The sequence below is a fragment of the Drosophila biarmipes genome, chromosome 3R (assembly GCF_025231255.1).
Source record: "Drosophila biarmipes strain raj3 chromosome 3R, RU_DBia_V1.1, whole genome shotgun sequence".
Classification (NCBI taxonomy): Eukaryota; Metazoa; Arthropoda; class Insecta; order Diptera; family Drosophilidae; genus Drosophila; species Drosophila biarmipes.
Genome location: NC_066616.1, coordinates 19,091,031 through 19,108,787, shown reverse-complemented (window position 1 = coordinate 19,108,787; position 17,757 = coordinate 19,091,031). Strand labels below are relative to the sequence as shown.

Sequence of the window (17,757 nt, the reverse complement as noted above, 5' to 3'; positions counted from 1 at the left end):
TGGCCAGCAGAGGGAAGAGGGAGAGAAAATGGCCAGAAGGCAGGGAAGTCATATTAAAAATGAACAAAAGCAAAGCGCAAAAAATAGACGTGGGAGTTGCATCCAACTGGAGCTGCAATTCCTGCTCCAGTGCCCCCGAGCAATGCTCGTCCTGCCACTCCTCTTGCGGCTTGCGGCCTTGCCCCCGTCCGAGCCGAACCCAAACGAAATGCACTTTAATAATGAAAGTTGCGCCATTTTCGGGGAACATTGGAAGCGTTTCGGAATGCAAACCTAATTTCGGGCTTTAAAAAACGCAAGTACTTCTGCGCCAGAGCAAAGTATTTCAATTTAAAATTCGTAACGAGCTTACGTGCCAGGCTGGTCAGATCTTGCACTTGTGTCCTGGCTACCAGCAAGGACTCTCGCCTCCTCGTCCAGCGACCAGGTCGCATTTCAAATTAATGCCAGTCCGAAAGTGTGTGCCAGTGGCATACGGAAATTAAGTGAAATGCGAGCTCAGTGCCAGGGATGCAAGGCGGCGATCCAATGGTGGCATAATCCATTCAAAATGCATTCATGGTTGCGCCTGCGGAGCGACGGCGAAAGTTATAACGAAATCAATTTAATAATGTTTTTTCAGACGTTCCATTGGGCAACTTTTATGGCAGTGTAGAAGGACGTGAAGGGGAGAAGGAAGCATCTGCAAGGGGCATATTTTATTGATCCATCCGACGAAGCACAGATATTTCAACGGACCGCGATAATGGATATCTTACCTCTGCAGAGAATTAACCTTGAGAAAATGAACTAGATATTCGTCTTAATTAAATACAAAAATAAGTATTATAACACATATACCCCTTTATTTTCTATGTATTTAATCCCAATTTTAAAATAATTAAATTCAATTACCGCCGAGTACTGAATGGTAGCTCTGCATTGTTATCACTCGTTTTTTCCTTCCTCGTTTGCCCCAATTTCGCAGCTGTCCAAATCCTTTGTCTGTCAAGCTCAGTGGGCTACCTTTTTGCGCCAGGATACTCCGATCCGCCTGCTCATCTCTAACTGAATAATAACCAGGAGTGGGTCATAGTGGGCAGGATTACCTGCTTAAGACTCATTGCGGCTGGGCGAGGGAAACTGTGTAACTGCTTTAAATTTTTAATGGGTGTGTGCAGGTGCAGCTGCAGAATAGGTTGGAATAGGATAGGATAGGATCCAGTCCTAAGACTCCAAGGTGTCCGGCTGGAGGCTCTTACGATTCATTGTGGCCATACAGCTGTGCAGTTTTTGCGGCTGCCAAATGGAAATTTCAAGCCTATTACATAAATGTTTAAATGGGTGAATGGGTTGGCCCGCTGGCCGGCTGGCCCCTGAAAAACTGTCTACTTGGCCATTTCGCCCCGAGAACCCGAACCGAATTGGGTCTCTGTGCCCACACTCGACTGAACGTGAAACGCAGCTGTACACACATTTGCCTCCTGGGAGCAACCCAACATATCGCACTAACGGCGGCATTAAAACTGGACTTTGGCCATCTTCGAATGGACAGAGAAACCCGGAAAAAAGAAAGGAAAGCCCAGCGAATGGGGCCAGTTGAAAAGTGCAATTGGCAAGCAGTTGAAACAGAAAAGTTGCAAAGGGACTGGCCTCCATCTCCAAAGGCAAGAAGGGCAAAGCCATAGAAAATACGTCTCTGGTAATTTGTTCTGAGCGGCTTTTGTTTTGTGCGCCATTTTCATTTCACTTCGTTTTTGGCCAACTTTGGAGGCGGCTTCCTTCTCCTTCTGGCCACCTACTTTCTCGCTTCGCTGACAACGGACGGACTTCTGATTGAGTGTGTTCTCTGGGCGGGTCCCAAAGACGCAGCTTTCCAACCTTTCCGATCCAACGCCAGCTTTCCCTTTTCGATTGACCTTCTCTGACATTTTTCGCAATGCCCCAAAATTTATCACTTAATAAATTTCCCTCCCACAGTTGACCCCTTTAACGCTTTCTATCTGTTTTCCCACGAATGGTAATTGGAACTGCTGAAATCGAAGCTGAACAAATTGCGGCCTGGACAAGCTATGGCCTACGAAAAATGTCTCAACTTTGTGGGTTAAGCAGATTCAAGTTATGGGCCTGATAATTGAAATTTTGTTAAAGGATACAGGGCACGGCCGAAGGGATAAATTGTTTAAAAATAAGGGAGAACCAACGGTGCTTTTATAAATGTTATTCATATTACTTTTATATAACTAATTCGCTTTATATAATTTAATAATTTAATTTAAATATTTTGTACTTTAATGAATATAAATGAATTTGTCTTGGTACTTGGTGCGAAAATTCTTTAAAAGTGTTGTAGTATATTGTATTTATTATTAAGTTTATTTTCCTAAATTAATCCTGATTTATGGCACAAATCTAAACGGAGTTACGACACATAAATTCGGCAAGTATTCAACAATTTCAATGAATTCGCCTTGCTCTGCATAAATGCAAAGTATTTTCCCGAGGCCTCGCTTCCCGCCAAATTGTATCAGTAAATGTCATAAATGTGAGCCAAAGAGGCAGAGGCCGAAGTACGAGGCGCATATCAAAGACGTATTAACGTTTTTACGCACTTCCCATCGTTCCCATGACAAAAAAGTGACTTGAAAGCCCCGGGAAGACGAAATCCCCTCGCTGGCGCTTTGCAAATCCTTTCGTGCAGACATAAACGCTTTCGGGGGAAGCGAAATTTATGTAAAAGACTTATGCATAAAATCGCGCATCATTGGAGTTGAAATGCTCGACATCATCAATACACTTCTTTGTCGGCCATTAAGTGCGGCCAAATCTTTCCTGAGCTCCGGGCGCTAAACGTTGCGCATACGCCATGTGTGCTGGCTGTCGGGCTGAGCGCGGCTATTAGAACAAATTGAATAATATCGAGCTGATACTTTATGCATTTGTTTGTGACTTTGAAGTGCTCGCCACGCGCTCCCAACACTTTTCCCATTTCGTTATTTTATTCCTGCCAGTTGGCTTTATTTTCCGCTCCCCCAACTCGCTTTTATCAGCACACGCACAGACCTTGACTCTGCGAGTCGCCTAAATCTCGGCGATATATTTTACATTATTATAGCAGCTCCCTCACGCCCTGTCTTCTTGTTTATGTTTTGTAGCTCCTCTCGCGATTTTATGACTTTGGCGGGCTCTCCATATCCCCCTCCAAGAGGGCAAAGCCCCCGACAAAAGCTATTGAAACAGATTTCGCTGACTTTGCTCACTTTCCCCAGCCCCGAGGCTTTTTTCTCCCAGAGCTGCCGCCCAACCCACTCAATGAAATTCATTTTTCGATATGTTATTCCTGCCTGCTGCGCGTGTGAGGTATTCGGTTTACCTGGATCTGAGAGGCCCCCTCCACCGAATGCGACACTTTTAGCATCATTATCTGCACGGCATCGAGGGCTCAGGCTCAAGCACTTTGAGTTATGCGCCTGGCAGACGCTCAAAAAACATAAAAAACAAATAAATGGCAGGGAAAAACGAAGTGTACACAGATACACAGGGGGAGGCAGTGCTGTAACCAGATGCGATAACAACCGCACGGATAGATATGTACAGCCCCACATGCATGCGAGTAAGAAAGGTTTTTTATTATCCAAACTCTAGTCCGAGATTTATAAACTCCGGAATGCACGACTATTCATTATTATTGGCCTCGCAATGACCCTCGCAAAAGGCCTTGAAAAGGCATCGCAATAAGCCTCTCAAAAAAGCTCGCAATAAGCCTAGCAATATCTTTAAAATATTCTTAAAATGAGCCTCTCAATACGCCTCGCAATAAGCCTTGCAATGGGCATCGCAAAAGCCTCCCCAATAAGCCTCACAATAAGCATCTAAATAGTTTTGCAATAAGCCCCGAAAAAAAGAGTCGCATAGCCTTGCAATGAGCCTCGCAGTGATCCTCGCAGTGATCCTCGCAGTGATCCTCGCAGTTAGTCTCGGCCAGGCATTAAGCCTGGCATGTGTTTTATTAGCAAAGTTGGTGCAATAATCAATATGATTGGTCTTATTTTTTATCCTTAAAATGTTTTAAGTGTTGAAGATAAATATTTTTAAATGGATAAGGGTTAAATTCCAATTTTATTTAGCTTTGGCAGCATTTCTGAAGCCAAGTCAAACGCAATTCTCGACCCAATTCATCAGTGTGGAGTTCTGTGGGCTGCCTTCAGCGTCGCACTTTTGCGTGTGTCCTTCTCAAAGAGTTTTTGTTGAGGACACAAGTCAAACGCTCGCCGTTTGAGTTGGGTTTACGATTGCGGTTAACAATCATCTCGTTGATGGGATTAATTTGCCTAAGTGCAAGCGAGGCACGGCAGGAACTGCAATTTCACGTTTGCACCGAGAGTCAAACAGAGCCGACACCTTTCTGGGTTATTTTATGGGCTGTGGGTCATGCTGTGGATGCCGATGTGCCTGTTGGCACATAAACATCCATCTATCAATTGGGTTCGGGTGCCGTGGATGTGTGCTTAACACACCATTGAACTGTTACGCAACAGGAAGCCACACACAGAGGGCGATACACAGATACCGAGATACCGAGATACAGATTCAGATACATATGTCCGGCGGTCGGAGCGCCGGCAGACAAATCCCATTTGATGTTCACTCAGCAGAAAGGCAACGCCAATGAAGCATGCAAAAGGTATTTCAGCTTTTTCGTTGCCGGCCCCAGATTGCTGAGATTTTGGCTTTGTAACTCAAAATTCGGGGCGGTACAAGGAGCGAATGTGCAAACATCATGAAAAACGCTGCCACAACAAGGGGGGCACGAAAGGGAATTCCCCAAGAACAGAAAAATACCCAAGAAACAAAGGCCGAAGGCAGACAAAGACGCCTACAGGCCGCAGCTTGCCAAGGCGAAAAGGAAACTTCTCCGTTTTCCTCCTCCGCATTTTTATCGAACTTTAATTCATTTCGCAGCGGACCCCGCCAAGAGTGCAGAATAAATTGTCCCATTTAAGTGGTTAAACAGTGCAAATGTGTCCAGGATGCAGCTCCGCATGGTCCCCCCATTGTCCACTGGGTCATAAAATGGCTTCCGGTTATACTTCAAGCGAGATTAACTTGTCGTTTACAATTTCCCTTTGATTTGTTTCCACGGGGTGTGGGTCTGTGTCTGGCCCGGGGGCGCAGAGCGGGTCTAACTTATATATATAGACCAGGGCAGCCCTTGCCGCACTTTCGCTTTCATCTCGTGACACTCTGGTGCTGGAAATGCACTCCGCTTGAATGGCCTACAGCTCAGGGGAAGGGTATATTGGTTATCTGGGTTTTCCTTAATTTATATCATAGGTTTTATTACTAAATATATAAATGTAATGACCTAGCAGCACTCGTTTTTTAATGTATTAGCCGCAGTACTTCAATAATCGTTAAAATAATAAATACGGAATTTGTTTTTTGCTTAAAATAAATTTGTAATTGTAATTGTTTTATTTCCAAATTGTAATAATTTCCAATAATTTCAAAACCAAACGAATTTCCTGTTACCAATTTGCAGAGCCACAATTATTATTTGCAATAATAACATTTTTTGCGAGCCCAAAAAGTATGCTTGAAAATGGTAATAGAACATCATGCTGAAAATGCTTTAAAAACAAATCGTAGGCCATCAGGACAAAGTGCGTAGACTCCTCTCATTTTTCCGTCATTCAGATTGAAAAATGCCCATGTAATTGCGCACTGTTGTTGTGTTCCCGGTCTGGTACAAATTGATTTACAACAAACCATTTTCGCCCGGGGCAACCGCTGTGAGACCCAAACCAGCTGACCAGAACACTTGTGGGCTCCAAAGTCTCAGGTGTGAGTTTTATTTGTTTGGAAATTGTTTTCTCCGCTTTGTTCAGAGTCCGCCCTTTTTTTGCTATTTTTTGTTGGTCGTCAGCAGTTTGCTTTGTTTTGGGAGGACGAAAAGGAAGCCACACGCAGTTCGGGTCTGTTTTCCTTGTGGCCTGGCGGTAATTTCATTTCGTCCGGGCTGCGGTTCCATAGAAGTGCACTCAGCTTTCGCTTTCACCTTTCGGCCAACAGAAAGCACAAAACCGAAACCAAATCTGGCCCAGTTCGCGGCTGCTATGCAATTAAGCCACGCAATCAGAATGCAAGATGAAGGCTCGGCAAACAATTGAATTCGGCCGCGAAAGGGACAGACAGAGATGGGCAGGGTTTCTATAAAAAGTTAGTACCTGAAAAAAACTTAATTTTTAAACTTAAAAATTTTCTATAAAAAATAAAAAATATTTCAAATTTAGTTTCAGTTTCTAAGAAAACAGCACTTTTTCCTCAACAATAACAATTTGTTGCATACTTTTAGCCTTTTTTATAAGTGTTTTCAAAAGGGTTCATTTTAAATAATATTTCTGAAACATCTTCTGAACTTAATTTAAAGAAATACCAGTTTAAATGTATTGTATTTTGGGAAGTCAAGAAGTACCTGGAGTGCACTGGCACCCAACAACACTGGGAGCCGGATTGGGAGCCCAGCAGAAGCGTCGGGTTGTGAGGTGGCCCAAATGCTGGCAAAATGGCGGCCACAAGCTGCAAAGCCAACATGGCAGCTGACATCTGTCAGATGCTGTTATTCCGCTGCACTTTTAGTTGCCTTTGGGCTGCAGCCGGGCATCTGCGCTCCCTATTCCGGCCGGACTTTGTTTGCCGAGCCCAGCTGAGCACTCACAATGGCTCACCCGGAGCCAAATAGGAGCCACTAACGAGCAGGTCCATGTGGCGACGTCGATCGCGGGAATTAAGGCTCGCAGTGGCACACTTTTTTGGGGAACGAATGGACCAGCTGGTGTTTCTAAACATTTATTCTCTCCGCGCCTCGTTAGCCTTTTGAAATCTCTTAAAACTTAAGTGTGTCGAAAAAAATAATTGTAATTTCACGTTCAATTTAGCATTTTGTAATCAACTTTTATTTTGTTTGTGTCATTTTTTATTCACAATACAGACTTCAAAATGAAAAGACACTTCTTAGGTTTTGGTAAGCAACGCGGTAATTGATCATTTTACTCAAGAACCAATTTGAAATAACTTAGTTTTAGTGGCGTTTGTTTTTCTGCCACACATCACTTACCCCCTGGAAGCCCTGGATGACTTTGAAATCCCCGAGGAAATAACTACACTACGTGAAAGCAAGGACATCTTAGGTCCTGTTCAGCTGAAGCGCATCCAGGGAAGGACTCGTCAGGTCCTCACTGCGTCTAGTGAAAAAAACAAGACGGGCAGAATGATTGAAAACTATTGCTGTTTCTGGATATACCAGGCTCATCCCCCCATTCCCCAGACTTGGAAACATATGGCCGAATATCCCTTTGACTTTCAATTCAACGGGCAGTTTGTGAAGAATCAACGCCACAACGCAATTGAAGTACCTGAAGGGCAGAGCCTTAATAAATAACATTGATCTCAATTAATATTTAATACCTTCACTGATTATACTACATAAATTAATTTCTAATTAATCAGAGGTGTTTGATATTTCGATGGCAATTAAGACCAACTAATTTATTGCTTTTAGAAACCGTTTTAAAATATTTTGTAAACGCATTTGGATTTCAGTGAATTCTGTGGCTATGCATTTAATTGGGCCTATGGCACTGGACAGCTTAACTGAGGCCCAGAATTATAATTAACTTTGTCTGGCCAGCAAAACCTGACGGGGAGAAAGTTGGCTCGAAAGTTGAGAGATTCGTTCGGTGACCCCCAGCAAGCCATGGGGAAGGGGAGCGCTTTTTGCGCCTAAAAGCCTGACAGCACATAATGGATTTGACACATTATAATCAGGTTTGCATAGTGTCCTTCGCCCGGTCGTCAGTCAGCCAGTCAGTCACCCAGTCACTGAGCGGTCCCCGGAGCTCTCCAGCAACTTGGGCTCTTTGACGTGCTCTGCTTATTTGGTCAGCAACTTGCTGTAGTCAGCTCAAGTCTTACACAGCGAGAAAATGTTGCGAAAATTTAACTGGCATTTTTCAGAATTATACATAACATAAATTAATTTTACATAGAATTGATTAAATTTATTTTAAGGTTATTTTAAGAAGCCAAATTCAGAAGTAACCTCACAATCTAAAACTGTTTAAAATATAATAATAACATAAAATGCCTTACTTGTATGATTTTTAAGCAGTGCAGTAGTTGCCCATCATCGCAGTCCTGAGAAGTTTGATAAATAAGCAAGCCCATGTCTGGGCATTTACTTAGTTAATTAAATTCAACTTCTTCGGCCATGGGAAATGACAGCGGAGGCGGAGGCAAGAGAGCAAGTGAAGCGCTCCAGGGCTCCAGTGCAGAGCAGGTACTGGCCCCAAGTTTACCATCCTTCCTGGGAAAGTTTGCCGGCGTGGCCGTCGTATTTGTTCATATCATAGGTAAATATATCCTGGTCGGCAGCCACGATGTTTGCTTTTAATTTCGCCTTTCTTTGGCTCTCGGTTTTTAATGTGTCCGGGTGATTAGAGCGACTGCATCCTGACCAATCCTGACCAAGACTACTTGCATGACTCACACGGTCTGGCCTCGGCAATTTCCTGCTCCAATGACTAATGAAAATGGTGAAAAGATTTAAATTTACCGCACTGGGAGACAAGCACACACAAAAGGCACTTTCCTTTGGCTTTCTTCATGGATCTTATATGCCCCGCTCCACAAGTAAAGCGCTTGGCATGGGCGTGGGCAAACTGTGCAAGCAAATAATTCCGATTTAAATCGATTTAAAATGGAAACGAATGAGTGTACATACGCATTGGAAAAGTGTTTTATGCTAGGGCATACATAGATTATTTGCGAAGAGAAAACATTTCGGTAGTCTATTTATTTTGCATTTTTAAATGGCATTGAATGTTTGCTTCAGAGTGATAAGTTAAAGCTCTGGTGCTGAAATTTAGTTTTTAAATTCGGTTAGTATACATTTTGAAACGTTGGGATTAAAAATATTGGGGATTTTCCATTAAAGGAATTTGAATCAGTAAAACTAAATTGTAATTCAAATTTGAATTTCCGTTAGGAAATGTACTAAAAAACAAGAAGAGGTAAGTTGATCGATAACTTTAAACGGTTTTACCGATTCACACCTCACTTAAATGGGTTGCGCCTCTGCTAAGTCTTAGTTTGGTGCTGAACCGATAAGTGATCGCTCAGCTGTTGCAATCAGCTGATCAGTTTCGCGCGCTTTTCGTGCAAAAAAGCATTGTCAAAATTTGTTTATTTATATCGCGGAGTTAAATAATTGTTTGTTGGTCTAAAAAGAAGTGATAAGTGCACATTGAGATGTCTGTGTTGCTGGCGGACATCGATGCCACCTGTGCGGCCTTGGGTTACAGCGATGGCCAAAAATATCAGGCGGAGCCCGATGCCGCCGAAGGTCTCAAGGTAAATTCTTTACTTATTTCCGCAAATTCCCATAGATCTCACAGCTTACTGATCCTGCAGCACCTAATTTGGATCCTGCGCCGGGACCTGGACAACCACGAGTACCGCCGTCACCTGGGCAGATCCAAGGTGCTCCAAACGGACTTGGTTTACATGCTGCCGGACTATGTGCATCACGAGGAGCTGTCCGACTTGCTGATCCGCCTGCTGGTCATCCTGACTAACCCCACACTGCTGCTCTACCGAGAGGGTGCTCCCAAGGACAATCATGGCCGCAAGGTGTTCATGGAGCTCATCGACATTCTGCAGGGCTACAAAGCAGCCTTTGCCAGGGACAAAGTCTGGAGCTCCCTGTTCGAGAAACTCAAGCAGGCCCTGGAAATAGTGAGTTCTAGTTGTAGGCCATAAGTAAATCCTACTTTCGTTCTGACACTTGGACTGTAAAGACGTGACATAGGCGAATCATGGCTCAAGTTGATCCTGAGGCAGACAAAGCGAACCAAAGGGACAGCAGCGCAGACAGTGACGATGGTGAGAAGTCGGAGAGGGATCAGCACAACTATTTCACTTGTCTGGTGTGCATGCGCACGGCCCACATTCCCCGGGTGAGCTTCTGTGGCCACCACTTCTGCGCCAAGTGCATCCGCAACTGGATGAAGACCCAAGGTGCCCGGGCCAAGTGTCCCTATTGCCAGTCTCGGATCGGAGAGAACACGCTCATCACCGTGCGTCACACAAAGACATTGGAACGCTCGCTTTCATGTCGCACCATCGAGCAGCATCGCCGCCGGATGCTTATGAGCAGCGATTACGTCCGGGAGTTGGCCATTCTGCCCGAGGCCAGCATGTTTATGCGCGGCTACATCGAATATCCGCCGGAGGCGATGCCAAGGATCAGGGCCTTGCCGCCCCAGATGCTTCGCCAGCTGTCCAGTCAGCCCGTTCGACGCAAATTCTTGGACCCCTTGATTTTCCAGCGCGGCATGACCTTTGTCATCACTCTGTTCCTATTCGCCATGTACCTAAATGGCCTTTAGAAGGCCGCCGAGCCTTACGCGTTTTCCAAATTCCAAACCCAATGAAGCGCATTTCGTATTTTTTTATTCTGTTATATGTTTTTTAAAGCCGCCCGCTCGACATTAGTGGTTAATCAGTTCCACTTCGACTGTTAAAAATTATACGAAATATAAGGCATATATTATATACAAATATGAGATTGGCAAATATTCCTTTTTTTACCTTTGAGTACTTCTGTGAAAAACAAGTTTTATTTTTTCATCCCTGAAAATTTCCTTTTATCCCCATAAATTAACCCACCCCAGTGGCCTGGGACTCCTGTTCTAAAGCCCAGGCAATTATCGCTCGGGCATTTGTGCAACTATTCCTGTAATCTTTTTAATCTATGTATTAATGGGCAAGCGGGTACGCAAAACTTTTAATGGCCCTTGCAGCTGGCAGCAGTCAAGTTTTCGTGGGGAGAAAGAATGTTTTTCCTATTGCTCAGCCCACTTGAAGTTTGTTTTGGCCAGATCTGGCTTTATGACTCAGCTCGTCTCCTTTGTGGGTTCATAACTAATTTGAACTTCATATCTGCTCGCTTTTATCTTCTTTATTTGTCCGCAGCACCCTTTCTTCTTTTATTCGCTCAAGTTGAGCTGCTAAAGTGTAGTTCTCCGCCTTTGCGGACTCTGATATCCAAGAATAGAATTTAATTTAAAATATCTCTCACAATATGAAATCAAATCTGTAAAGGGTTCCAGACGTTCAAGAAAAAGCCGCAACAAGTCGATTTAATCAACACCCACGGCAAGTTTGCGGTTGGGGAGTTTTTCAGTCGGGCCAATGACTACAAGGCACCTTCAAATCAAACGCGTCACAGATGGGAGCAGGAATTTCATTCCGGCCTAGACGAATCCACAGAATCGTGTCGGCAGCAGGCCCGAAAAAGCTGCAAAACGAATAGAATTGAACCAACATCGGTGGGTCGAGACATTGTTGAAACCACAAAAGCAAAAGCCCAGGACGCTGATTGTCCATCGATGGGAGTGTGTGTAGGGAGCAGTCGGCGTTTTTCAAAACCTTTCAATTGCTAGTTGTTAGATTAAAAATAAAAGTAAAACAAAAAGCGATGATTGAATACCCTTAAAAAAAGGAAATGGTGGAAAAACCTGTTTGTCCGAATGATATCATTTTGTAAATCCTGAATCCATTACGAAATTATTCTTAGCCACTCCATAACATTTTTAAGAGTTCTTATTTTTTTTTTTAATTTCTATATTTGTTTTAAAACCCAAATAATATTATTACAATTTATTATTTTTTGTTGAGAGTTCATAATTATTAATTTCGAAAAATTAAGGGTATATAAAAAATTGTTTGCCTCAACGCAAGCAATTAAAAGAGCATGGTTAGAAAAGCTCAATATAAGCTGCGGGCATCAAAAAATATTTCAAATAAAAATGTATCCCTTGATTTTTTCTACAATTTATGGATGGCTTGCCATAAATATGTAATTGAAAATTTACATTGAACAGAAAAGTCGTTTGTTTGTGGCCCCAACTAGTTTTCCCAGCGACCAACCCAAACCAAATGGAGGATAAATGTTCCCAACAATTATCATAAGTTAAGTCCTGGTAACCGGAAAGTGAAAACGTAAATCTCAGAGATGAGAGAGCGAAGCCGTCCGCCAGAGTTCCTAGACTAACTACACAGCCACCCAGCGCCTAACCCAACGAAATAAATTCATTTAAAGCCGATTGAATCGACATTCATAACACTCCGGGGAGCAATTCCAAAGGATTTTCATGGCCCTGCGTTGCCAAAGAGTCGCCGGAGGATTTCTTTACATTTCCATTTTTTAGGGAGCTCTTTTCTTTTTATTTGTGCCGTTTTCCCCGGTTTTCTGTTTTTTTGTTAGGTTAAATGCAGGCGAATTTCTATATGGACGCTGTCTATTTGTTCTGGTTGCTGTGTGGCTGTTGTCGTTGATAATGAATGTGTACGAGGATTTTTCCGCTGTTGCCTCTAGCGAATCCGCCCCTTCCCCTAGTTAGTGCACTCAAAAAAAATCATAAATTCATAACTATAAGTATTTTATTAAAAATCCGCCATGTAGAATTCTTGATTTTAAAACATAATTGGAAATTAAATCGACGCATTTTTTTTCAAAATAGTTCAAAAAAAGGAAATCTATACAAATAAAACCTCAAATCTACCTGGGCATCAAATGAGCATCACATTTAACTCTTGTTTAAAATATTTAATTTACTTGCGTTTTGCAAATGTTGATATTTTAAAAAGTTTTAGATTTATAAATTGCAGTTTGACTTTAAAGAGCTTATGTTTAATTATACTGTTGAATTTGTCAATGTTATTCCGAGTGTATCGTTGCTTCTGACTTTTTGTGCTTTACTTCTTTATTTGCGTCGCGCCGACTTACACGCTTTGATGTATGCGCGGCGAGCAGCCAAGTGGACAGGCGGGAGTGGGAGGGGGAGGAGCTCCTGCCCTTTCCTCCACTTTCTCCGATCCGAAGGAAAGCTTTCAGTTTTGAATGAGCCGCCGCCTCCTGGCTCTTGGTGTTGTTTTTGTTGCGTAGGGAAACCAAAAACGGAAGTCATTATTAACTTTGCCTTTGAGATGGGCTCTCGGGGTCCTGAGGTCTGGAGCCCCGAGTTCCTGGCACATGGCTGGAGGAGTGACTGGAGTGGGTGGGTGGCTGTTGGTGTGGGTGTCCATGTCCGGGCGGAGGAGTCGCAGCTGGCTTGTAGGCACAAAAGCCGCATTAGTTGTATTTATTTTTAAGCTCACAGCAGCAACTGTAATGTCCTGCTGCGCCCCTGGAACCCCTGTAAAAGGCCCCCAACCCTAACCCTGGGAGCCCATGCGCCCATCCGCCCATCCGCCCACCCAGGCACTTCCTCTTATCGCCCACACCCCACCCAAATTGATTTCAACTTGACTTTGTTGTGGTCCCATCGCTTGTCTTGCCTTGAGTCGGGGGCTTCCGTTTTACAGTCGAGCTACATAAATTTGCAATTTAATTTAATTTAATTTCATTTGATTATTTTAACTTGACTCGCGGGATTTGGTGCTTAGATTTTTACACTGGGATTTGCTGCAGCATTTTATTACTTATACTTACTGACATGGCATCCGGCGTCTTTCCAGGGCTTTGCAATTCGCAGCGAGGAGCAGAACCTGCTGATTGAGCGCATTCTGGTGCTGGTGAGGAATGTCCTGCAGGTGCCAGCCAATCCGGAGGCCGAGTGCCGGGCGGACAACGATGCCAGTCTCCACGATCAGGTCATTTGGGCACTGCACCAAACGGGAATGCTGGATCTGGTGCTCTTTGTGATCTCCTCGCCAGATGAGGAGCAGTTCCATCTGCACGGACTGGAGATTGTGTGCCTTCTCTTTAGGGAACAAGTAAGTTTCTTAAATAAAATGTTAATAAATTATATTACAAATGAAGGGTATTTTCAGAGTGCCGAATCCCTGGCGGATGCCTCCCTGCAGCGCAGTCTCAGCGAGAAGCAGCGGGATCAACAAGAACTGTTGGCGGCACGTCGCCGGGAGCGTGCCCGCCGCCAGGCTCGTCCACCTCCAGGGCGTCACTCGCGCTTCGGTGGCACCTATGTCATCCGGAACATGAAATCCGTCTCGGATAAGGATGTGATATGCCACCAGGCCCTGGAGCGGGTCACTGCGATTGACTTTGACCGGGAGAAGGAGCACCAGAAGCGCTCGCATCGCCACGTCCAGGAGGAGGCGCAGGTGACCCGCCGCAGTGCGTTCACCGTGAGGTGAGTCACTGGGTCGTCGCATCCCGCAGCCATGCCCATTTGTCTGTGGCCACTTCCTGCACTTTGGCACTCCGGGCCCGGTGCCTATTGTGTGGCTGCTGGTGTGGCCATTAGCATCGGAATTGTTATGGCCACTACGGCCACCAACCGACTGCAGGCCACATCCCGGCCATTGATTTTCGATTTTACGCTGCCAGGACTGCCGTATCCGAGAGATTGGAGCGGAGCGAGTGAGCAGCCGAGCGAGCGTATAAAATAATATTCAATAATAAATGAAGCCATTTCCTTTTGGCCCTTTCGGTTGGCCTCCCTGCCTGTAATTCCTGCTGTTTTATAGAATCGCACAAACGATATTGGCTGCTAGGGGCTCCCAGGCTTTTCCAGGCTCTCGTGTTCCGCCTGACTTGGCCGGGCTAAACAATATCTTGGCGCCAAGCGCCCCTGTCCCCGCTCCCCCTAATGGCCACCAGGTGCAGCTATTTTATGCTTCTCCGCTAACCAACAAACTATTTAAAGGATCTGCCTCTGCGCCCGCAGGCCAAGATGCCCGGATGCCGCTATCCGAGCCTTCTTGAACAGTTACAGTACAAGCATCCTGGCTTTCTTTTTGGTAACATAAATGTATACCCTGTATCCCCACTGTTTTCACAATCGTTCCATCTAAAAGCGTATATTATTATTAACCTCTTTTGGTTAAGCTCCAACTATTATCATCTACAAAATATCTTTATATCAAAAAGAAATCAGAATGGCTATATACTTAGATGTTATGACCTTTAAAAGGCATTTACAACCTAAACTATTACTAAATTAGTTAAATATTTTATAGATATGCCTATATTAAATGGAACACATTTTTCTATACGACCCTCAGGGTATTTGCAGTTCGCCTGTGAGGCCCTAGATTTCCCTCAATTTGTGGCATGGAGCATAAAAACCCGTGCAGAGATAAAACTGCAGCAACTTGGCGGCGCCATCGGCATTTTCTGCATCGCCATTGCCATCGGCATCGACTTTGGGATCTCTGGCCCGGCGAGGCATGCAATTTTCAAGTAAAATCCTCAAAAGGTTTTTTCCCCCCATTTGCCGCTGCGATTTCGAACCGGGCTGGCAGCATTTTTTCTTGTTAGCCGGCCAGGGTTTGGCCTGGTTTATGGGCCAAGATGCTTAGCCCCGGTCGGTTGGCCAAATCTTTAGGCGCCCATAAATTGATGGAGCAGAACAAATGTGACCGGGGCGACGCCGGTGGCTGTGATTAGACAACTCCAAATGTCCCATTCGGCCGCAAACGAATGGCGGAGTCAAAAGGCCGTAGGCGGAAAAGGCGAAAGTTCATCAATGTCACGTGTTGCAGCACCGTGCGCCCCCAACAATTTGTTAGCCAACCACAAGTGCATGTTGCAATAAGCCGGCCAGGGATCGGGGGCATGGGTATGCCAATTTTTTCTGTTTCGCCTGCTTTTTGGCATAAATTAATCCGCGCCGGCATCGATGCGTTGGATTTGTGTTTCGCCTGCTGGCAGAGATTGCTCTCCACTCCAAGGGACTAGGAATGGGTGGGCTGGTCTGAGATGGGCTGGCGTGCCTGGTTGGTTGCGTCTTTTAGCCAGCTTTGCACAAATAAATTGGCCAGGCGAAATTTATTGCATCAGCGCTGCCAAATGCCGCTGCAGCGTCCGCATTTGTTATATAAACTGATAGAGGGCGTTCGCTTTCAATCAATATTATTGTGGTATAACCATTTTTCATGTCTTTCTTCCTATCTCTCCCCCCCTGAACCATTTTAGCTTTCGGATTTCGCTCACATTTTTTTCACGTACTTCTCCTGGCTTTTGCAGATTGTGCCTGCGCGAGTACTGCATCGAGGTGCTGCGCTCCGCTTACAACACACTGGTGAGGCAGGTGCGTCGCGTCCTGGAACGCAATGCCGGCTCGTCGAGTCACGATGACTCCTATCTATTGTGGGCCATACGATTTTTCATGGAGTTCAATCGTTTGAGTGGTCTACAATTGCAGTTAGTCAGGTGAGTGCCATTCAATGGGGTTTGCCACAGAGCTGCGTATTTTATCAAACGGTTGAGGACGACAAAAAAGAAGTTGTAGTTTTTCACCAAGGAAAATGCTGACATTTCCTATATCGTTTTTCGTTATGTTACTTGTTTAAGTACTTCCTATAAAAGGTAAAAACTAAAAATCTTAAGAGTCTTTAGTCCTTTTTAAACATTTTTTTGGACAGAATTTATATGATAACATTGGCATTCTTTACTTATATAATATGAATTGTTCTTATCGAGCATATTACTCATGTTATGACATAGTTTGGCATCACTGATAAGATATGATTTCCGTAAGGAGCATGACTTGCCCCGACTTGCGACTGACTTCCTAAAGTGTTCAAATTAATTGCCTACCAGTTTCAATGGAGATCCAGACGAGTTTCTACAAGTGATATGATGCTGCTGCTGATGAACGAGCTCTGCTTTCCATGGCTAATGAAACGCTGACCTCGTCCTCCGGCCAAGTCAGCAGATATGCAAATCCCGAACGCACAAGCTGCTCTCCCAAACCGCCTCCATCAAGGCTTTTAATCAAATTACTTCGCAACACTCCTCAAATGATGGGAATTCTGCCAAACTTTTATTTCAATGGCCACTCTCACTTTGAACATTTTTGCTCATGGAAGCCAAATCACACGGGTGTTGGAATTTAAAACGCAGTGGCTCAAGCCATACAGGGAAAAACAACCTGTTTAATGTATAAAATACTTAAATATTTAAACTTATGCAACCAGATTTAATTAAATTTCAACCAATTTGCAACCGATGCATTAAAGATATTAGTTGCACGTTTTGATTTAAAGCTGTTGATTGATTATTATAATAGATATAATATTTTAGAAAACTTAAAAATACAGATAGTTCAGTAAAATTCCCTCGTCGTATTACATTTCTTTAAGAGGATAGTGCTCATTTCAGATTCCTTCTGCAACCGCTTTCAATAAACTTAAAATTGATTTCGTTGAAATGTTTTCGCCGCAAATAAGCTTCGAATACTTATTTGTTATCTGTCGAAAGGGCAATCCATCATCTGAACTGCTGAGGCGAGAAGCGTAGGGAGCGCTTATAGGGTTATTTTCAATGGTTTCCATTTGGTAGTTTTCTTTCCTTTACTTTCACCAAAAGGGGGAGAAAGTGCGCATCAAATAAACTTTAGTATGATGACAGTTTCGCACTTCTGCCTTTAGCACTTTCGCCGAAAATGGTCAAGCAGAGTGTCAATGCGAAATGTGAAGTGATTCTCGGGCTTTGGACCCCTTGAATTTTTGTCTGCGGTCGCACACAATTTGTATGTCATCATCAGAGCTCCGTCACTAGAGTTTTATTGCATTACTTTTCGGCAGCGGACAACGAACACATGCACAAATCAAAGTCACGACGCGAATTGTTGACCCACGGCACTTGGCCTCTTCACTTTGCAACTACTGCCTGGCTACTCAGTTCTCTTTGGACTGCAGAACATGCCCCGTAATATCCTTGGCTAAAGTTGTCAAACAAACCGTACC

The 17,757-nt window shown here is 44.1% G+C and overlaps 3 protein-coding genes across 3 annotated transcripts in view; all 3 read left to right on the top strand.

Annotated features, from left to right (window-relative positions):
- The first annotated feature begins 6,978 nt into the window (after positions 1-6,978).
- Positions 6,979-7,484, top strand: LOC108023023 (uncharacterized). Its single transcript, XM_050888413.1, has 2 exons — positions 6,979-7,003; positions 7,065-7,484. Exons 1-2 carry the CDS (start codon positions 6,979-6,981, stop codon positions 7,418-7,420), a joined length of 381 nt encoding a protein of 126 aa, XP_050744370.1. The 3' UTR covers positions 7,421-7,484.
- Positions 7,485-9,192: 1,708 nt separating this feature from the next.
- The window catches only part of LOC108024344 (protein timeless homolog), a 72,628-nt gene continuing 64,063 nt past the window's right edge, over positions 9,193-17,757 (top strand). Inside the window, exons 1-5 of the mRNA XM_017094249.2 lie at positions 9,193-9,390; positions 9,451-9,774; positions 13,561-13,818; positions 13,876-14,195; positions 16,034-16,219. Of these exons, the coding sequence (XP_016949738.1) occupies positions 9,289-9,390; positions 9,451-9,774; positions 13,561-13,818; positions 13,876-14,195; positions 16,034-16,219 (1,190 nt within the window). The 5' untranslated portion in view covers positions 9,193-9,288. The remainder of the gene's footprint in view (positions 9,391-9,450; positions 9,775-13,560; positions 13,819-13,875; positions 14,196-16,033; positions 16,220-17,757) is intronic.
- On the top strand, positions 9,768-10,616 carry LOC108024333 (LON peptidase N-terminal domain and RING finger protein 2). The gene has a single exon (XM_017094238.3). It carries the CDS (start codon positions 9,855-9,857, stop codon positions 10,425-10,427), a length of 573 nt encoding a protein of 190 aa, XP_016949727.1. The 5' UTR covers positions 9,768-9,854; the 3' UTR covers positions 10,428-10,616.